The sequence below is a fragment of the Schistocerca nitens genome, chromosome 5 (assembly GCF_023898315.1).
Source record: "Schistocerca nitens isolate TAMUIC-IGC-003100 chromosome 5, iqSchNite1.1, whole genome shotgun sequence".
Classification (NCBI taxonomy): domain Eukaryota; kingdom Metazoa; phylum Arthropoda; class Insecta; order Orthoptera; family Acrididae; genus Schistocerca; species Schistocerca nitens.
This window is the reverse complement of record NC_064618.1, coordinates 355,391,180-355,414,295: the sequence shown is the minus strand read 5'-3', so window position 1 is coordinate 355,414,295 and position 23,116 is coordinate 355,391,180. Positions and strand designations below refer to the sequence as shown.

Below are 23,116 nucleotides of genomic sequence, written 5' to 3'. Positions count from 1 at the left end.
GGCCTGTTGATATGGAGAGTTTAAACAGAAGATTCAAGTTAACAATAGCAAAACTGATATGAATCACACTCAGTATTATTTCATGGCTTCAGAAAATGCAAATACTCTTGGATACAATTAGCTGTTATTCAGGGTTCATACAATAAGCAGAGACCCAGTATTTCACCACTTTTATCATTGATTATCACATGTCTGTGTCAACCTGTGGCACACAGCCATGGCAGTGCAATTGTCCAAGAAAAGTAAATGTCTTGTAGACTTCCATTCTCGTGGAGGACTAAACTATTGAGTTAAAATGAAATTAAAATTGCCAAAAACAATTACTAAAGGTTGCTTGCAGGAATGAGTACTTGTGCTCTAATCTTGGATACAAATTGTGAACCTTTTTAAACAAACCACAAGAAAAGCCTGAATCATGGAGTTAGTTGTATGTCCAAGGATTATTTTCTACGTGGCAAAAGTAAGAGCACACTTCAAGTAGAAATAGGCATGAATGTTCTTCCCCATATGATTCAAAATAGTGCAAACTAGATAAACTTACAGTTGCACCTTAAAGATCTGCCTTTATGCTGTTAAAAGGCAAACTGAGGAACAAAACTACAGGTGGATTCCTGTAGTCATATTCGCTGCTAAGCCCATTGGCAGAAGACTCAGCTTTAGATACTTCAGTATGCAGCTTGATAGGATATTGAATCACTGTGAGCACATGGATGCAGCATACTTGACAGAACAACTGAATATTAACAAAAATTATATGTTACTATTATTATGTGATACTAGCTGCTGTAATGGGTTATGAAGCAAGCATCTGGGTACACAGACTAAGGCTGGTGAAAGAGGTGCAGTTTGTAGTGTGCATGCAGCACAGGTTCTTCACCAAGGTGATTGGTGAACCATTTCAAGAATTGAGTCCTATGTTTGTGGAGCACATTCAGTCCTTGGATAACCTCTGTCCATTACTTGTGGACAAAGATTACTGGTTTCCCGAAGGTATTTCTCCACTCAATAAAAAAACATTGTTATCAGGATGATGACTTTGTGCATCAGATGCACCCAGCACCAAAAACATATTGATATATTCAGCATTTGCATACCCCATTGGGAAGACACCCTACAGAACTTGGCAAGACCAGTTATGATTTTGCACTGCATGGTTAGTAGAAACATCCATTCAGTTACAGGCTATTGTAATATGGCAAAATGATGCCCTGCTTATAAATGACGAGAGATAGAGTACAGATATAAAAAAATAAAGAAGGATCCTGACAAAGATTCGAACCATAGCTTCTTGGTGGATGTGGGTTTGGTATCCCAGCAGTGTACTGAATGAGCTACGACAGCTGGTATTGTAGTGCTGAGTGATATATATTCTTTTATACATTGTGATGCACTGCACAATGTGACAATGTTTCCAAATCTCTGTTTTCATACATGTGTTTTCAAAAAGCATGTGGTATGATGTTGCTAGATAAACTTTTGTCTTGAATCTGAATGAGGAATCACATGCCAACCTCCAAGTGTGCCAATTTCTCTTCATCCCATATACTAGCCATTTCCCCATGGCTTCACTCATGAATGTCTTTGACCCATATATTGCACACATCTAGTCCTCACATTCTTCATGTCCACCTATTCCTCCTCCTCCCCCCCCCCACCTCCCTGTCCAGTTTATACTCCCACCTCTATCTGTCTATCTCCTCTACCTCTCTCTGTTCATATTCTCCTCCCTTCCCGCTGTCCATATTATCCTCCTACAGCTCTGTACATCTCCTGTTTCCCCTTCCTTTTCTAGCTGTCCAGTTCCCCTTTACATCTCCCACCTGCATTTCCTCTTCCTCCTCCTTGTCCTTGTGTCCATATACTCGTCCTCCTCTTTCTGATTACCTCCTCTTCCACCTTTTCCTGTACATCACCTCTACCCCTCTCTCTGTCCATCCCCTCTTCACCCCTCACTCTATCTGTCACCTGTGGCCACTCTCTCGTACTACACCCATACAAAAACAACTGTTATACAGGGGAGACTACATGGCACAGGCTAAAAATACATGTTTTTTTCTCTACAACTGCTCATGTTGGAGTTAAGGGGTTATACAGCTCACAGTCTGCTCTTTATGTGAAAAATTTCATTGAAATTGATCCACAAGTTTGGGAGATGATATAGGACATACTTAGATACATAAATACAATCATACATACATTTATTTATACAGAGTGATTTTTTCCACCACGTACATATTCTATGGATTGATTGATGAGAGGATATGGAGCAAAAAAGGTCTAATGAACTTATGTCTGGAAATTTAAGGTTTCCATGCCAGAGACAATTTATTCAATCATATATTGTTACAGAGACTGCGCTCTAATACATGTTGTACCATGCAGCCACAGTTATCATATGTGTCAAAAATGGTTTCCATGTCCTCAATGCCTGTGTGTATGTGCTGTAGCGTGTTCTGTCTCCCACATTCACATTGGCCAGGCTGCGTCCAAACAGTGTCAGAGGTAGCATGAGTGTGCTGCTCCAGTGTTTCTACATATGCAATGGGCTCAGCATACACAAGACATTTGAGATGGTCTCATAACCAGAAATTGCTCTGGTTGAGATCAATGAACAAGCAGGCCATGCAACTAGACCCCCTCATCTAATCCATTGACCAGGGAAGACACAATCGAGGTGTGTCCATATGTTAACAGTGAACTGGGCTGGAGCACCATCATCTAGCAGCTACATAACCCTTCAAATCATCAGTGGCACTCCTTCCAGCAGGGGAGGCAAAGTCACTCACAAGAAACACAGATAGTTCTGGCCTGTTAGATGATTGGTCCCAAAATACAGTCACCAATTAGCCCAGCCCCCACATTCTGGCTGGACTGATGCTGATGATCTGCTGTCGCCATACCATGAGGATTCTGCATACTATCCCACAGATGACTATTATGAAAGTTGAATATACCACTCCACATAAAGATGGCCTCATCAGTGAGTAGGATGGATGACACAAATCCCAGAATTGTGGTTGCCTCGTGAAGAAACCCATGACAAAACTGCTCCCAATGTGGATAATCTATCACTAGTAAGCCCTGTACATGCTGTAAGTAATAAGGGTAGTAACAATTGTCATGGAGAATGTTCCACACAGTTGTCTGGCTTACCCTGTAGTGGCGGGAAAACTGCCTGGTACTGACATGGTGGTCACCTTTCACAGTGTTAATGACATTTTCCTCCAAGTCTGGTGTCCAAACATTTTGGGTACATCCTTCGTGTACATATACTACTGTACAGCTACACTATTGATGACAAACACCTGGAGACAGCATCTTCCCTAAAATATCTATGTGTAACTATCCAGAGCGACCTTAAGTGGAATGACCTTATAATACAGGTAGTGGGAAAAGCAGACATCAGACTCAGATTCATCAGAAGAATCTTAAGGAAATGTAACTCATCCACAAAAGAAGTGGCGTATAAGGTGCTTGTATGCCAGATTCTTGAGTATAGTTCATCTATCTGGGATCCCTATTAGATAGGACTGATAGAGGGGATAGAGAAGATCCAACGAAGAGTGGTGTGTTTCATCGTGGGATCATTTAGCTGGCAAGAGGGCATTATGGAGATGCTAAACAAACTCTACTGGCAGACATTACAAGAGAGGCTTTGTACATCATGGAAAAATTTACTATTGAAATTTCAGAACAGCACTTTCCAGGAGGAGTCAGACAATATGTTACTTCCCCCCACATACATCTAACATATGGACCACGAGGAGAAAATTCAAGAAATTAGAGCCAATACAGAGCTTACCATTCTTCCCACGCACTATTCGTGAGTGTAACAGTATTGGAGGATCAGATAGTGGCACCAAGAGTACCCTCCACCACACACCATTAGGGGGCTTGCGGAGTATGATATAGATGAGATTTCCTGCTTTCTGAAATGACCCTCTCTCAGACAAAAGGGTGAAACATTGAATGCTATGGTTGTTGTTGGCAGGGATAGGTCTCCTTGTACAACCTTGTTGTTGCCATTTGCCTTTCCAATTTGAATACGGAACCATTGGGTACAATGCTGTATCTCATCCACTACAAGGTGAGTCAGCAAGAGAAGTGAATCAGACACAACATTACCAATTACTATGGCAGAAGAGGGTGCTAGGGCATGATGTATGAGGAACAGTACAAGCCTCTAGGAGGAAACAATGCATAGCTATGGCTGTATGGTACAGCACATATTAGACTGCAGTCTCTGTAACAAAGTGTGAATGAATAAATTGTCTCTAGCATGGAAACCATGCATTTCAGACATAAGTTCATTAGATCTTTTTTGTTCTGTATTACCTCACTGATCAGTGCCTAGAGCTTGTACACAGTGGAAAAAAATCACCCTGTATATAGACTAGCCTTTCCCCTGTGGCTTAGCTCGCATACATTTTTTACACATATTGCTCACAACTCCTCCTCCCCTCTTCCTTCCCTTTTCTCTCTCTCTCCTCTTCATTCTCCCAGTTCCATCTGTCCATTCCTGCTTCCCACTCTCCCTGTCTTTCCATCTCACTGATCATCTACTCCTCTTTCCACTTTCTCTCTCTGCACAACTCCTACCTGGTCTCCCCGTGCAACTTGTCTGCCTCTCTCTCAGTCCATTCTCTCCTACCTGCTCTCTCTATCCATCATATCTTCCCCCTCTCTGTCCATCTCCCCCCTCCCCCCACCCCCCGTCTGTCCATTTTATTCTCCACTCTGTACAGTTATCCAGCCCTCCCCCCTCATCACAGCTCAGCCATGCCCAATCAGACTCGTAGTCCCTGCGAGACATGCCAATACGACTCACACAACATACCTTACCCCTGTGCCTCAATTCACCTCGCCCTCCCCCCCACTCTCTTTGCCATCTCGCCCTCCCCCTCCCTCTATCATCCCCTCCTGCCCCCCTCTGTGCCCTCCTCTCTTTCCCCACATGCCCTATCCATCTTCACTTCCCCCTTTTTCAGCTTTACATGTGTTCCTGTTATGTTTGATATGTGTAAAGTGGAGTGTATGTATGTCTGGGATGTCCTCCCAAACCTCTGGATCGATATAAACTAAATTTGGTACAGCAACATCAGGCATCTTGCGTATCAGCACTGAGCAGTTTGTGACCTCCTAGCTCCAATGTGAGTGGAGATATGGGTAAGACTTTTTTTTTATATTTATTTTAAGTCCCCTGGTGTATAAGCAGCCCTGTACACCAGATGTGTCATATGGGAATAGCACTGGGCTGCTTTAAGGGCCTGCTTTGCATTATGGCCTGTACATCAGGGGCAAACAAATAATTTTTCAGCTTCTGATGCATAGTTTGCCCTGCATGACAAACGTGTTGTGAGAGTTGTATCAGACTGCTTTATTCTTCTTCTTGTTTCAAATGGGCCTACTTTGGACCAAGCTTGTTTAACTGTTGGGCTTTGATCTTTGCTGAGTACTGTTGCATCCTCTGTTGGTATAACTCCTTCCTTTCTTCTGTCCAGGGGGTACCTTTTCTTCAGGGCTTTTCCTGAAATCCTTGGACTTCCTTCAGGGTGTGTCTCACAGACTATCTGTTCTGGAGATCAGTTATTCCCAGTTCTTTAATGTCCTTCTCGTTTCTTTCAGCCAAGTGGTGTGAACCTTCTCGTTTTGCCAGAAGGTGAACAAATGGTTGGTCAATCTGTTTGGAGCCAATCTTGCAACATGGCTATAGAAAGCTACCCTTCGTTTTTTTGCACACTCAGAGAGCCTTCCCATATGTTCATAGAGCTCTGAGTTATGCTGCCTTCTGAATTCCCCAGTTTCTTCTGCCGGACCTAAGATCTTCCTGAGGATTCTCCTCTCTCTGACTTCCAATTTCTCCATGAGACCTCTACAGTTCATAGAAAGACATTCCATGGCATACAGGGCTTCTGGTCATATGACTGATGTGTAGCGCTTAAGTTTCAGGTTGCATGACAGGCATTCCATGTTGTAGGTGTTCATAGTCAGTTGATAGGCTAGTTCCAACTTGTTGACTCTCATGAATAATGACAATTTTTCTGAAAAGTTGGGTTCAATCCATTTGCCGAGATACTTAAATTTCTCAGCCCTTTTGATCTTTCCCTGGTCTAGTAACATCTCTTTGTTAGCTTCTTTGATGTTGGCAAAGAACTCTGTTTTCTCCAGTGACACTTGAAGACACACTTTGGCTGCCTGTTTTCTGAGACAGTTTACCTGCAATGTTGCCATTTCAAGAGACTCGGCAATCAGTGCCATGTCATCTGCAAAAGCCATGCAATCTACAATCAGTCATTCATTCTTATGGCCTAGGTAGACACCACTCTTGACACCCAAACTGGTCAGTTCTTTGTGCCATTCTCTCACAATGAGGTCACAGTTGACTGCTTTATTGAACTGTATTGTAACTTCTACACATGCCAAAGATTATGGCTGGGGACAGGTTGAGATGGATAGAGGAGGGGATGGACAGATCAGGGGGGAAAAGGAAAAGGACAGAAAGAGGGGAGGAATGTCAGATGCATGAGGCAGACAACAAGTGTTGAGTGGTAGTGGGAAGGTGGAAATGGAAGATGGGAAGGCAGAGATGTTAAGAGAGAGGGGGAGCAGAATATGGTCAGAGAGATTGGGAAGGAAGATATAGTCAGAGATATGGGTGGAGGAAATGGACAAAGAGACAGGCAAGAGGTCATAAAGCGACAGAGAGAGAGGAGAGGAGGAGTTAGATAGAGGTTGGAGGGTGAAGTGGACAGACAGAGGGAGGAAAATGTGGACACAGAGAGGGGGAGGAGGAGTCGTGTTCAGTATATATGTTGCAGCCACAACAGGACTATGGAATGGTTCCATTCAAGAATAATCACCACACATGTGAAGACATTTATCCTACTGGGAGGTGAGACATACATTCCTGTTTCATAGAGAGCACTCAGCCACTGACAGATCGACAATCGCACCCACTCTTGCACTTCCTCATCTGACTGAAACTGCTACCCTTCAGCTTGTCAAAGATGTGAAAATCATGTGGTTGAACAATCCAGTCTGTACAGATGATGTTGCAGCATTTTGAACAAATCGCTGAAGTGTAGCTTTTGTCTGATTGACAGTGTGGTTGCAGGCATAATTGTGCAATAGCATGCCTCGTTTACTTGTCAAGTTGCTTGAGCATGAAACCAAAATCAATGCGCAATGCTGTGAAGACACTTTGCAGAAACTGCAATGTGCCATAAAGTCAAAATGCCCTGGAATGCTGTTGGGTAGAATCGTCCTGGTGCTATTAAGCAGAGTGTTACTGAAGAGTCTTACCCTGAAAGAAATTATTGGAGAGTCAACAGTTGTGTTGTGCAATAATGAAGTAGCACTTATATGTTACAAGAATCGTATAGGTAAATCAAGAGCAAACATACTGCTGTAATACACCATTTAATCATGGAGCAAGTAATGGATGGAATAATTAACTTTCAATGCATTTTGATGAATTAAAATCAAGCAGGCTTGCTAACAAAGCAAGTGAATCAGAATATTTATTAATGCCTTGTAACAAAATGTTAGTCAGGATGATGTGCAAGATTAGAGTTTACAATTAGGTATCATTCCAAGTGAGCAGGGAAGGTGGAGGATGTTAAGAGTTAAACAGATGTACTAGAGCTACTTTGTTTGTTCTGCTTTTGGTCTGGGTTGTTTAAAAATATATTGAATAACCAAGAAGCATTTGGTCTGTTAAAAAGAAGTTTAGTCACTTTGCTCCATGATTCACATAGTTTTTTTCAGTAAATATTAATGTGTGTAATACAACTGTTTATTCTACCCAAACAATAAGAAAATGAAGTGAAATGACATAGTCATGTTCACAACTGTCATACTCATTCACACAGTACTAGAAATGAAAACTGTGTCACTGTGTTGCTTCTAATAGTAAATCTCTGTTGTGTAGTTGGTGGGCTCTCTAGAGCTGACAGTATTTAACAGGAGTACTCTAAGAACTGGAATGTAACAAAACAGCAAAATTGTTATTGACAATGACAGAGTCAGAGTGAAATATCTTGATAGTAAAATCTGTTGTTACACACACTATTTAAATTCTTCAGTTCTAGCAGAAACTGTGATCAGCAGAAATAATGGGACATAGTGACATACTGAATAAACATTATTAGAAACATTATTAGAATTTTTCCATTTCATATTCTTCATAAATAAAGTGAATCTGTGTGAGTGGCTGAGATTTTACAGATCATAGCGGTTGCTTGAACAGCAGGCACAGCACTGCAGTGATTTCACCATCACTTCAGCACTGCAGTGATTTCACCTTCACTTCATTTTAGCTTTGTTAGTAGGTATCAAGACAGCTACAAGATGGATATATTATTCTATCAATTAATGGCTATCAAATATCCCCCTCAGTCCCATGAGACTATCCTTCTGCTGTGTTACAGAATGTAGCTGTTTTCATCAAAATCTCTTAGGGGGGTGGTGCTTTATTGAGTGTTTGCTAACATACACTTATTGTCAAACAATTTACAAACTCATAATATCCTGTTCTGAACCATCACATCAGAGACAAGGGTGTCATCATGAGTGCTCCAGGGAAATGTGATAGGCATGCTATTATTTTCTATATAAGTAAATGATCTGGTGGACAGGATGGGCAGCAGTCTGCATTTGTATGCTGGTGATGCAGTTTAGTGACAGTAGGAGGGCACAAAAGACTAACACAAAACTGTGTAGTAGGAAAGACTTCAGATTATTGGGAGAATAGTAGGAAAGTGTGGTTCATCTGTAAAGGAGACTGCTTATAGGATGCTAGTGCCGCCTGTTCTTGAGTACTGCTCAAGTGTTTGGAGTCTGCACCAGATCAGATTAAAGGAGGACATTGAAGTGATTCAGAGGTGGGCTGCTAGATTTATCACTGGTAGATTCAAACAAGATGCAAGGATTGTGGGAAACTCAAATGGGAATCTCTGGGGGAAAGGCAACATTCTTTCAAGGAAAATTATTGAAGACGTTTAGAGACATGGTATTTGAAAGCGACTGCAGAATAATTATACTGCCACCAACATGCAAATCACATAAGGACCACAAAGATAAAATATGAGAAATTAGTGTGCTCATAGAGGCATATAGGCAATAATTTTTGACTTGCTCTGTTTGTGAGTGGAAGAGGAAAGGAAATGAGTATTAGTGGTACAGGCTACCCTCTGCCATGCACTACATGGTGGCCATCAATCACCCTCTGTGCAGATCCCTTCAGCTTCCCTTTGGTCTTTCTAGTGGTTTTCTTATGCAGGGAGTAAAATCCATGGATTTCAAAGGTCATCAGTGTTCATTCATCTCATCAGCACATCCTGTCCATACTAGCCACTTGCTTCTCATCAAGCCTACAATGTTTGGTTTGTTGTAGATTTCATCCAGCTCTCAATTTTGTTGGATCCTAAATTCTCCAGTCATCTCATCTAGAAACAGGTCTTGTAAGTTACTTAAGACGTTTTGCTCAAAAATGAGGAGATTATGTCTTTTTTCCAAACACTCCCAAGTTTTGCAACCATACATCCATAAGGGTTGGATCAGTGTTTTGTACAGCTGGAGCATGAAATTCCTTGAGAGGTTGCAAGATTTAAATAGCTGACTCAGACTGAACTATACTTGGTTTGCAGCTTGGATCCTTGCTTTGATTTCTGCCTTACCCATTGCATCCTCTGTAAATACAACCACCAGATACTTAAAATTATGAACCCTTTTGTATGATTGGGTTGCAACTACCAGAGGCTGCAGAGGGTTTCGTGAACAGCCACGAGTCCTGCTCATCAGCAGATACTTGGTTTTCGATTGATTAACAAAGAGGCTGTTTCTGCTCAGTGTAGCCTCCACATTGCCACTCATCCATGTCAGGCCTTCCTTAAATCTTGACAACAGGGCCACATCATTGAGAAATGCAATCTGCCTTGATCCACCCACATTTCTCATGGAAATCCTCCCTCATTATCTTTTTGAACACTAGGTTGAAAAATGTTGCTGACATATCATCTCTTTGTATCAACCCTGTGTTTATGTAAAAGCTCTCCATGACTTGGTTCCCAAGCTTCACTTTGCTTTTGGAATCAGTGCAACAAGCCTGAACTAGGCTGACAAGTTTCTTGGCTATTCCAAACTTGGTTAGGCAATTTATCTGGCTCTTCTGGTGGATGCAGTCATGTCTTCTTCAGTTCTATGAAGAGCACATGCAGGTCTTCACCATACTCTCACATCTTCTTGGTGAGCTGTTGCAACACATAGTTGGTTTACCCCAGTCGAACAGCCTTTTTCTGAAACTGCCTGATGTTCACCTATCACTTCTTCTGCAGCCAGCTGCATTCTATCCTGTATGCAGTTGTACAAGGTGTTATCAGGCATTCAGGAGGGTGATGTTTCTGTAGTTTGTGCAGTCTTTTTTGTCACTTTTCATGTATATAGAGCAGATCACCACTGTCTTCCAATCTTCTGGGATCACCCCCAAAATCCAGATCTTCTTGAATAGTTGGTGAATTTTCTTCTCCTGCTTGAATGACTTCTACCTGGATTCCATCTTCTCCTGGACTTCAGTTCTTCTTCAGCTTCATTAATTACAATTTTAAATGGAAATTATGAAATCAATATTAGGAAGAAGTACAGACATGTCCCTATAGATGACACAATCTATTATACTCTATAAGGCAGTAACCAGACACTGATGAAACAATTTCAGTGTACTAGATAATGTTTAGATAAATCTCTCTGACTAACTTTGACCTGTGAGATTGGCTGAGGCCAGAGGACTTCTCACTTTCAATAACTCAATGTTGGGTGCAGTTCTCATAGCAGACTGTGCTTAACAGCAATTGAAATCAGTTAGGACCCTTAAGCTTACAGTTTTCAAGTCTTCATATAACTGAAGTTTATTAACTCAAACCTGGCACCAACCAATGTTGCTTCATTGTAATCACCTACATCATTAACATATCATCCATTATTCTTTAATACAAAATAATTATATGGAGTATTTACATTCCCAAATTATCTACTGTGAATATTGCATCCATAATTGAATGTCTTCTGCTGCTCATAGTTCCATGGTGGATAGTAAACAGGAAGATGCCAAATGGATACACCTGTCTATCACTGCCATCTTGGCTGCACACCTTTGTTTGTCCAACATTTAGGGCCTCTTGAAAATCATCCAAACAAACTACAAGCAGTAAAGATCTTAATATAAATCATCCTAGGTTAATTACTCAAAATACCTCTGAAAGAAATTGTTTCAAGCCAGACTCAACCATATGTTACTCTCATGTCATATTTGGTGTCATTCCCAACATCATTTATACACACAAATTTGTGTCCTCACAACAGGTCAGCACCATACCATGTTAATAGTTACACTACTTTGAAAAGTCACAGATTACATATAGCTATTAAAAACAGCAACAAAATGGCATGGATGGGAAGCAGTACCCTTATTATACTATCTTCCACACTGGCGACATAAGATGAGCAAAGCAGGAATTTCTTCTTTCTTTTAAAAACTGTTAGTCAGCTTTCTGTCACACCACATTCAAAACTGATTTCATTGTTGGCTGCAAGTTCTTGTGCCTAGTCCCCAGGTCTAAAAGAATTAAAGAAAGATATACAAATATTACTTGTGTTTGCCATTCTTCATGCTGGGATGTCATTTAGGTGCAACAGGCATTCTGCCACAAATTTTCAATTTTTTTCATAAGTTATTAAACATGTATAGCTCACATATTTTCTTCATTACAGATGGAAATACAATAATATGTAAAGCATAGCATATGTTCTGTAACCAATAAACAACACAGTTTAATACAGACGACATCTCATATCTCAGGATGTGTAAACTTCCCACACCAAGTCTCATTTCACAGAAGCATTATGTTTAACAAACTGTGCGAGAAACTTCATGAAAGCTCCCATTTCTTTGTTTTTTTCCCACATTTAATTGTAATTTATCTCCAGTTTTGACATCTCTGTTATATTGTTTAATTCATTAACATTGCAGGATTTAAAAGTAGCACTGATAACAGTTGTGGGAGATGTTCTGGTGGCTGCTGCATGTGTTGCTTACCTTGGGGCATTTACAAACAATTATCGTGTAGAGCTAGTTCAAAAGTGGGTTGAACATATCATGGCTTTGGAGATTCCTGCATCTGAGGTTTTCAGGTAAGTTTGATACTATTCTCTCTGGAATACATTACACAAATCACACTATCAGATATGCTTCGAGAAATTCATTTCCAAGTGGTTTGGAATACATAAAAAACTGATTTATCCATAAAAGTACAAGCATTATTTCCTCAGTAAAAAATTTAATTTGTAATAAATAACAAACAGTGCATTACTGAATTGTATCACAAAGGAACTGAATAAATCAAGATGCCAATGCAGGAGATGCTCTGTAGTAAGCAGCAACTAATTGTTAATTGATTCACTGCATGGATCCTAGCAGAACTTCTTTCAAGACTTAAAATGTGACAACTAAAGCTCAATGAAAACCAAATGAGAGTTAGGAGCGTGATGTGAGAAGTGCTCTTTGAATTTCAAAGTAAAATTTTGCCAACCTGTTACTTTCATAAACACTTCCATATTCTTGCAACTGACTATGATTAAATGTAACTAATTACCAGAAAGGCATGTGTTCTGAAAACTCTGAACAGAAGGAATGTGGAAAAGTGTACAACTATTGATTACGTAACACATAAGTTGCTCTAATAATGATTGGATACATTAACAACAATGGGCATTACTTATGTGGGAGCTCCAATGAATATGCCAGCCATCACAAAAATCTGTCTGGTCAATTACGATTTTACCCAACACTACAGAATTGTTTAAAATCAAAACTGAGTGACCTACATCTCACATAATGTGATAATAATCAAGCACCATAACCTCACAATATCATTTACTGTCAGTATGCTTAATGCAGTAGCCACCAGAAAGATCGCGGGAGGCGCACATTGGCACGGCGCGTCACGGACGGTAGTTGCCGCAAGTAGAGTCCCGTCCACCAGAGGGCACGCGAGAATTCGGACGCGACCTCTGCCGGTGGAACAACAACAACAACTCAGGCAGCACGGGCTGTGCCCAGTCAGTTAACATCGGGCATGCCTAGGATACAGTCCCGGTCTATGCTAAGTGAAGTGCGACGTAAAACGTGAACAGTGTTACTACACAATTGGCAACGAGTAGGGTCGTTCTTTCGCATGTTGCATCGTAGTTCCGGTTTTGCAGCTTATCCACGGCATGGAGGATTTAGTGTGGGTTTTGTTTGAGCAGCAGACGGAGCTCATGGCCACCATGAAACAAGTGCTTCCGGCATTGCTCTCCACGCAGTCTGCTCCAGCGCTGTTCCCTCCTCCCTTTCCCCCGTATGACGAGACGGCGGAGGATTGGGACGCATATGAACATCGCCTTCGGCAGCATTTCCAGGTGTTTCATGTTGCCGATGCAGAGGTATGTCATGCTCTCTTCTTGTCTTGGATATCTCCCTCGCTGTATCAAGTTTTGCGGCAGCTAGCGCCGTTGCAGGAACCCTCGTCCTTGTCTTTTGACGCATTGTGTTCATTGCTGTCTTCATATTATCGCCGCCGCACTAATGTTGTGGCGGCTAGGGTCGCGTTCTATCAATGCAAGAAACAGCCCCATCAGTCTTACCGGGCATGGGCCGCTACCCTGTACCGTCTTAGTCGCAAGTGTCATTTTGTCATGGAGCAGTCGCGAGAGTCATATGCCCACGTTATTGTATGCGACATCATTGTTCGTTCGGCCCCTGATAGGGAGGTCCGGCAACAGGCCCTGCAGTTAGAAGACACTTCCCTCGAGGAAGTCCTGTCCATTGCTCAATCGTATGAAGTCTCTCATGCCTCAGGTCAACAGTTGGAAGCGTGGTGTGACGTCGCGGCAGTTCAGAGCGGTGCGGCCGCGTCCACTGCGTCCGGGGTGGACGACGTGCTAGCGGTACAATCTGGCCATTACGGCTGCTCCTGCACGGCGCGTAAACAGAATTCCGGCCGCCGGCCCCTGTTGCTGTCCTGTGCGTCGTGCTATATACATCACGATCGGTCAGAGTGCCCCCAGCGTTGGGCCGTTTGTCACAAATGTAATAAAAAAGGTCACAGTGCTAAAGTTTGCCACTCAGCCTCAAAAGAATTGAAGGAAGCAGGTACTGAGGACATGGACGTTGACATTCAGGAAGTTTCATCGGGCCAGGCTCCCGACGCATCGGCACGCAAATTCTTTATCGAGGTGTCGGTTCGGTCACGCCGGTTACAACTGCAAGTAGATATGGGGGCGGCAGTTTCGTTGTTGAATGCACAAACTTATTCTGACCTTGGGTCGCCCCCATTGGCGCCAGTTTACCAGCATCTATGCGGTTATGGTAAACAGTTCAGTCCCCTACTGGGTCAATTCACTACCGACGTGACTTACAAATCAGTCACTCAGCCTATTACTTTTATTGTTGTCAGTGATGCGAGCTCCGCTAACCTTTTTGGCCTGGATGGCTTTCAAGCTTTCAGTTTTTCTATCGCTGACACCATACAGTTGGTCTCCGAAGACATTCCCTATCAATCATTGGAATCTTTGATCTCAGACTTTCCAGATATCTTTGGGGAGGGCCTGGGGCATGTTTCAGACTTTGGAGCTCACTTAACATTGATGGCGTCGGCTCGCCCGCATTTTCTATGCATGAGGCAGATCCCCTTGGCTCTCCGCCCTCAGGTAAAGGAAGAGCTAGACCGGCTGACAGCCCTAGGGGTCGTTCTTCCCATTTCTTCCAGTGAGTGGGCTTCGCCCCTCGTTATTGTCAGGAAGCCCTTGGGAAAATTACATCTTTGTGGCGATTTCAAGGCCACCATTAATTCCCAATTGGTGGTGGACACCTATCCTTTGCCTCATGCTGATGAATTGTTCTCCGCCATGGCGGGAGGCCAATATTTTTCGAAAATCGATCTTTCGGAGGCTTATCATCAGATACCACTTGATGAGGACCCCCGGCGATATTCCAGCATTATCTTGAACACGTCACGTAGACAATCCCTCATTGTATTGATTACCTGGATGACATAATTGTCACAGGCCGCAACACGAAGGAACACTTGCACAAACTTTGCACCCTGTTTCTCACATTCAGGTCTGTGGGCTTGCGTTGGAACCTGCGTAAGTCAACTTCTTCCAGCCGTCCATTGAGTATGTGGGCTACACCATCTCTCAGCACAGCATCCAGCCACTAGGAAGTTTGGTCCAAGGTATCGTTGACCTCCCTCGGCCCGCTTCGCTGAAGGAGTTACAAGCTTTTTTAGGCAAGATTGCCTATTACCACTGGTTCATTCCGAGGGCTTCCACCATAGCCTGCCCCCTGTACTGCCTTCTGCGCAAGGGTGTTCCTTGTGATTGGTCGCCTGCATGTGAGTGAGCGTTCACCTCGTTGAAGGGCCTCCTCACGTCAGCGCTTTGATTGGCTACTTTTGACCTCCATAAGCCATTGGTCCTGGCTACAGATGTTTCGCAGTATGGGGTGGGGGCGGTCCTGGCCCATCGCAATGCAGATGGTTCCGAGCAACCACTGGCGTTTGCGTCTAAAACTCTTAGTCCCACGCAGGCCCATTACTCCCAGGTGGAAAAAGAGGCTTTGGCCATTGTCTACGCTGTTACCAAGTTTCACCCTTTCTTGTATGGCACGAAGTTTCAGTTTATCACTGACCATAAGCCGTTAATATCGTTATTTGACCCCGCCTCTCAGATTCTGGATAGGGCGGCCCACAGACTACAGTGCTGGGCCTTGTTCCTCTCTAAGTACCATTATGACATTCATTTTCGCCCTACCGGACAGCATGCCAATGCCAACGCTCTTTCCCATCTTCCGGTGGGCCCGGATCCTAAGTTTGATCGAGAGGAGATTATGTGTTTTCATTTGGATGTGGCGTCCCGCCAAGCCGTTGATGGCTTCCCAATCACTAGTTCTCGAGTCGCCAGGGAAACGGCAGCTGACCCGGTTCTCCGGCAAGTAGTTCGCCTCGTTCAGCAGGGGTGGTCATCCCGCCCTCTAGGCCGGGCCTCGGACCCTCTTCATAATTATTTTATTCTACGAGACTGCCTCTCGGTCTTGGAAGGAGTTCTCCTTCTGGCTACCGATGATACAGCTCCTCGCGTGGTTGTTCCTGCAAGTTTACGAAGGGCGGTCCTCACGTTATTACATGAGGGGCACTAGGGTGTTTCCCGTACTAAAACCTTGGCTCGCAGACATGTGTACTGACCCGGTATTGACAGAGAAATTGAGCACTTGGTGGCCGCCTGTTCCCAGTGTGCGAGCCAACAGGCATCTCCCAGGGCAGCGTTCTCTTCATGGCCGCCGGCAACCCAAGCATGGGAACGTGTTCATATCAATTTTGCGGGCCCATTTCTCAATGGCGTTTGGCTCATTGTCATTGATGCTTATTCCCGATTCCCATATGTGGTTCGCTGCTCCTCAACCACTTCAGAAGTTGCAATCCAGGCACTAGCAAAAATCTTTTCTGTGGAAGGTCTGCCAATCACCCTGGTCTCGGACAATGGACTGCAGTTTATTTCGCAGACCTTCCAGGATTTTTGTAGGCACTTCGTATTCAGCACGTGTGCTCTCCCCCCTTTCATCCACAATCGAATGGGGAAGCCGAGCGCATGGTGCGCACATTTAAGATGCAGATGAAAAAGTATGTGCACGTATTTCCTGCGGAGGAGGCATTGACGTTTTTCTGACGGCATACCGGACCACACCAATGGGAGAACACAGCCCCGCAGAGCACCTCCACGGGCGCCAACCTAGGACTCTGCTGCACCTCCTCCGGCCTGGTCCTCGCCAGTCTTGGCTAAACGGAGTACCTGGCTTTCCACTGGGTATGTCGGTCTGGGCACGTGGGTTTGCTCGCAATCCATGTTGGATACCGGCAGTGGTCCTGCGCCGAAATGGCCGCCGGCTCTATACCTTGCAGGCGGGTGACCAGGTGGTATGTCGTCACCAAAATCAACTACATCCACTTTTGGGCACCCACCCTCCGACCTCTCGGACACCGGCTTCCCCATTGCTGGCACCCATGTTGGTTTCTCAGGGGACGTTACCGCCTCTCCACACTGTGACTCCGCTGCACTGCAATGGTTCTCAGCCTTGGCAACTTCCAGTAGCTCCAGCACCTGCATCGCCATTGTCAGAGATGCCCCAGCGAGAGCCGGCCCCCCTCGCAGGCCCGGTTTCTCAGGAGGCTGGTTCACCTGTGGTTGTCCCTTCCCCATCGTCCCCACCACTGGGTCTTGCCCCTCCCGAGGTGGACCTGGGTCCGGAGTTCGACAGCTTGTCGCCCGTTCTGTCCTGGGCTCCGGTGGTGGGACGCGGGGGCCTCTTCGTGTGGGTCACTTCCACCCGTATTCGAAGGTTCTGGCTTGAGGGTTGGCAGATCCCCTCGACTCCAGCCTTCCAATGGATGTGGAGGTCATGGAAAAACAACAAGTAAAACTGAACCAGCACACACTTGAAGATAGATGGTAGAAGCCTACTAGCAAAATTTCAAGAACCAGTATTAAGTGAAGAATCCAGAAGTACACTACAGCTCCCAAAGGAAATGTTACACTAATTACAATCTGCCCAGAGGCATTTAAGCAGTCCTTCCTCCCACAGTCCACCACGAAGGGAACAGGAAGAATCCGTAATACATTGTAGAGTCAGAAGTACCTGTTGCCATGCACTTCATAGTGGTTTGCAGAGCATAGACGTAGATTTAACATCAGCAGCACCCATCTGTATAGCAACTTTCCTTTTAATTTAGTACATTATACTAAGTATCTATGTGTTGTTGATGTGTTGTTTGACACTTTTATGGCCTTGAAAGTTTTCATTCTAAGTGGACGAATGAATGTATAAATGCACATCCATTGGTTGTAGAAAATAATAAGCTAATTCCACATTACTAAAGGGTGTATGAATCACATAATACATGAGTGAGGAATATAAACTCCTTATATCTATAACAAAGACTAACTAAGTCCAAACAAGATTACATTCCACATAATTATCAAACACATGTACAGTTAATTTTTCTACCTAATATTTATTTTGCTTTTTGTGCTGCATTTTCTGTATGGGATATAATGTGATGACTTTATGGCAGATTCTTTACATTTGTAATCTTTTTTGTACTTCACTTCTCTCTGAGTGTAATTTACTCAACATATGAAACTCCATATTTACAGTAAAAGTAGGGCACTTTGATTTTTTAATGCCAGGACAAATTTATCACCAAAAGATCAAATCGTATGTACTACTAATATGAAATATGTATTACTTCAATAGAAACGTTAACTGTTGTCATTCATATTCCACAGTTTAATCAATGTTCTGGCAGATCAATTTGAAATAAGACAGTGGAATGTCTATGGATTGCCACGTGATAATGTCTCAACAGAAAATGCAATAATGGTCACTAAAGGCAGTAGATGGCCTCTGATGATTGATCCTCAAGAACAGGTATTTTATACAGCCTCTTATTGAAATTTTTCCATCCGCTCAACTTTTGTTTCATGTTATTGGGAAATGTAACACATCCAATAAACATAGCTATTAAGCTGCTTTAGCTTTGTATGTCTCCTTAATTAACTATGTAAATACTTTCAGTTGGTTCCTCTGATGAAGCTGGTACTGTGAATGCCAAATATTATAGAAACAAATATTGATTCGAATATAATATAAGGCTCAGAGTGCCCTGCATGCAAGTGAATTTTTTACTTGGCACTACTCCTATTAAAAAGGTATATCAGTGTCACTATCAGATACTAAACCTAAGTTGGATGGTACAAATGTTTCCCAATTACACTATAGTCACTGAAGCAGATTTTAAGTGACCAGGAACAGGATCATAAGTGGCAAATGCAAGTTTTGCACTATTCAGTTTTAAGAACTCTGTCTGAAAACTACCAAGAACAAGTACTTCATATTTGCACAAATTTTCTCAAAAAATTGTTTGCTCAGTCACTCAACTACTTTGATACCTATTTGTCTTCTTTTTTTATTTACAGTGTTGGATTTAGTCAGTGAGAACTTTTGGTAAGTAATAACTTCTTCTGCCTCTCCATCAGCATAATATGCTGGATTCAAGAGCTTCTGTTATCTATAACTCATCAGGTTACCCCTATGCCTCACAACCACAATATGGAGAAAAGGATGTACTCTTCCTACAGTGAAAATTGTGAATGCCCATAATTTACAGCTTACAATACTGCTTAAAATCCTCTCACATTATTTCCAATTCAGATCAATTACATTGGTTGATCCAACTATCACACTTAATTACCAGTAGAATTGTCCTCCAATTACCTGTGATGCCTACAGCACCTACACTCAAATTCCATATTCCTACTATCCTATTACTTTCACCTTTGTGTGGTAGCCCAAGCTCCTAAAACGCTTATAAAAGTCTTGACAAGGTATAGCTTTGACCTACAGCTCAGCAAACACTAAAAACCGTCCTGTACATGGCACTACTACCTTACGGGTTATTGATAAAATAATAAAAGCCATTACAAAAAATATTTTGTAACATTTGAAAACTTATTCCCAGCTGAAATTCAGACCTGGGAGCCAGGTTCACACTAGAACCTGAATTTTCTATTTTTAAGAGTTATCACCTCAACCAGTAGACTACTGGAGCACCTACTACATCCTGTTGCATTTTGTGATTGAGTAAGCCTCAGTAATTTTTTGGAAGTGCCAGCTGAGATAACAACAGAATTTAATGACAAATTGTGTTACTCATCTCATGGAAATATCTCATAGTAACAATACATCAACATGTATCCTGTCTTGTGTAAAACAAAATGCTGCAAAGCAAGATATCACTGAAGAGAATATGATCCATGTTATGCTAAACTCACTGAACATGTGATGGGATACAAATAAGAACAGTATACTATGTGTGTCATAGAATCATGGGAAAATTCTTCAGAACTGCTGAAAAATTTTAAGTGGATTATTCATGTATTTTACAGAAACATAATTAGAAAAATTTCGAGTAGAAATCAAAGTTTTGAGCCCCTGCATACCCCTCCTGAAGTAATCTTTACGTTAAACTTTGACTAATACCAGTTTAAACAGAGTCACATACACAAAGATTATTCTCTCATTCTGTACATGAACAGAATAAGAAAGACCTTAATGTGTAGAACACTAAAAACATAACCTCCATCACGTATTGTATGATATTTATTCCCAGTATAAATCCATTTACCCAAGCTGTTCTGTCATAAGGTGTTAATATGTAGTACAATAAAGAAAAATGATTATTCTAAGTAAAAATGTAGGTAAGCAAACTATACTGCTGTTTACTATGAATTTCTTCTTGAGAACAGATAATGATGGGTGACAAGCTTTCTTACATTTTTACATAATTGTTATGATAGCTAATCATTCCTTCAGTTGAGAATGTAGCCAGAGCAAAACAGAAACAATGTAATCCAGACTGTAACAGTATAATGAAAAGGATAGTTGCTGCTCAACATAAAGCAGAGATGCTGAGTCACAGAAAGTCACAATAAAAAAACCATTACAGAATTAGCTTTTGGCTAACAAGGCCTTTGTCAAAATTAGACAACATAAACACATGCACACACTCATGAAAAAGCAACTCACATACATCTGACAACAGTCTCTGGCAGCTGGAGCCAGACTGAGCAGCAGGGCACTAGGGGAGAGGCAACTGGGTGGAGTTAAGGAGGAGGCTGGGGTGGGAAAGGGGAGGGATAGCAGGGGCAGCATGCAGGGATGAGGTGGAGAGTGGGGCAGCTAGGTGAAGTCGGGAGGCTAGACAGAGGCGGAGAAGGAGAGAAGTAAAATGACTGGGTGCATTGGTGGAGTTCAGGACTGTGCAGTGCTGGAATGGGAACAGGAAAGGGGCTAGACGGGTAAGGATGATGATTCGCAAAGGTTGAGACCAAGAGGATTATAGGAACGTACGATATATTGCAGAGAGAGCTCCCAACTTCGCAGTTCGCAAAAGCTGGTGTTGGTGGGAAGGATCCAGCTGGCACAGACTGAGAAGCAGTCATTGAAATGAAGGATGTTATGTTGGGCTGCATCCTCAGCAACAGGATGGTCCAGTTGTTTCTTGGTCACAGTTTGTTGGTGGCCTTTCAGTCAGACAGACAGCTTGTTGGTTGTCATGCCCACGTAGAATGCACCACAGTGGTTGCATCTTAGATCTCATTACTGGTTTCGCAGGTAGCCTGTCTTTGATGGGATGGGTGATGTTTGTGACAGGACTGGAGTAGGTGGTGGTGGTGGGAGGGATGTATAGGATGGGTCTTGTATCTAGATCTATTGCAGAGGTATGAGCCATGAGGAAAGGGATAGGGAGCAGGGGTTGTGTAGGGATGGATGAGGATATTGTGTAGGCTTGGTGGGCAGTAGAATACCATATGGGAGGAGTAAGAAGGATAGTGGGCAGGATATTTCTCATTTTAAGGTACAACAAGAGGTAGTCAAAACCCTGATGGAGAATGTAATTCAGTTGCTCCAGTCCTGGGTGTTACTGAGTCTTGAAGGGAATGCTCCTATGTGGCTGGACTGTGGGGCTTTGGGAGGTGTCAAGTTACTGGAAAGATAAGGCATGGGAGATCTGTTTTGTACAAGCTTGGGAGGGTAATTACAAGCTGTAAGGACCTCAGTGAGACCCTTGGTATATTTCAAGAGAGACTGCTTCTCACTACAGATGTGACGGCCACAGGTGGCTAGGCTGTATGGAATGGACTTCTTGGTATGGAATGGGTGGCAGCTGTTCAAATGGAGGTATTTCTGGTGGTTGGTAGGTTTTGATATGGACAGAGGTACTCATATAGCCATCTTTGAGATGGAGGTCAACATCAAAGAAGGTAGCTTGATGGCTTGAGTAATACCAGGTGAAGTAAATGGAGGAGAAGGTGTCGAGGTTCTGGAGGAATTTGGATAGGGTGTCACCATCCTTGATCCAGAGCACAAAGATATCATCAATGAATCTAAACCAGGTGAGGGGTTTGGGTATTTAGGAAGGATTCCTGCCCGCATCTCGTGGTCGTGCGGTAGCGTTCTCGCTTCCCACGCCCGGGTTCCCGGGTTCGATTCCCGGCGGGGTCAGGGATTTTCTCTGCCTCGTGATGGCTGGGTGTTGTGTGCTGTCCTTAGGTTAGTTAGGTTTAAGTAGTTCTAAGTTCTAGGGGACTGATGACCATAGATGTTCAGTCCCATAGTGCTCAGAGCCATTTGAAGGATTCCTCTAGATGTCCCATGAATAGGTTGGCATAGAATAGTGACATGTGGGTGCCCATAGCCATACCCTGGCTTTGTATGTAGGTAATGCCTTCAAAGGATAAGAAATTGTGGGTGAGGATATAGTTAGTCATGCTGACTAGGCTGGAGGTGGTTTGTTTGGAATCCATCAGGCATTGGGAAAGTTAGTGTTCAATAGCGGTAAGGCCATAGGCTTTAGAGATATTGGCAGAGTTGCCACAGGTTCTGGAAATCAGGGAATATCAGGGAATTTCAAACAGTCAGGGAAATCAGGGAAATAGCGGGTAAATTTGAAAAAAAAAATAAAAAACACTGGAAAAATCTACTTTTTGTCTCAATAGATGAAATGGTTTAGTTACTGAGGTGTCACTGGCTGGATGCAGCTGAGTACATGTGCTGCTTACCTACTCCCTCATTCCTACTGCTTCTCCCCTTTGCATCACTCCCCTCAGCTTGCAGTCAGTGCTGCCATCGCTTCTCATGACTAGCCTAGCAGCTGCCAAAAAGAAGCTGGGAGTCATCAGGAGTGGTTTGTTTCAATCTGATTCTCAGAGACTGTAGAGGCAACATCCGAAGCCAGTGGTCATGTGAGCCTGAGTTGTGTCTGAGTGATTGTGTGAAAGTGCGCGTGCTCTCATTTTCTGACAAAAGCTATGGCTGAATATTTAGTTGTGAGGATGTGATTGTCTTTTCTACACACCTGTCTGTGGTTCAGCAATCATCTTCACAATGAGTTCCTACCTATCCTCATTATTATTGATTCTCAGAGTATTTGAACAAGTTATCTGTTGCATGGATTGACCACCG

General features: G+C 43.0%; 1 protein-coding gene across 1 annotated transcript in view; it reads left to right on the top strand.

The window, feature by feature from the left end:
- LOC126260454 (dynein axonemal heavy chain 6) overlaps positions 1–23,116 on the top strand; it is a 1,163,459-nt gene that overhangs the window by 807,033 nt on the left and 333,310 nt on the right. The window contains exons 85-86 of the mRNA XM_049957783.1: positions 12,026–12,186; positions 18,379–18,520. Of these exons, the coding sequence (XP_049813740.1) occupies positions 12,026–12,186; positions 18,379–18,520 (303 nt within the window). The remainder of the gene's footprint in view (positions 1–12,025; positions 12,187–18,378; positions 18,521–23,116) is intronic.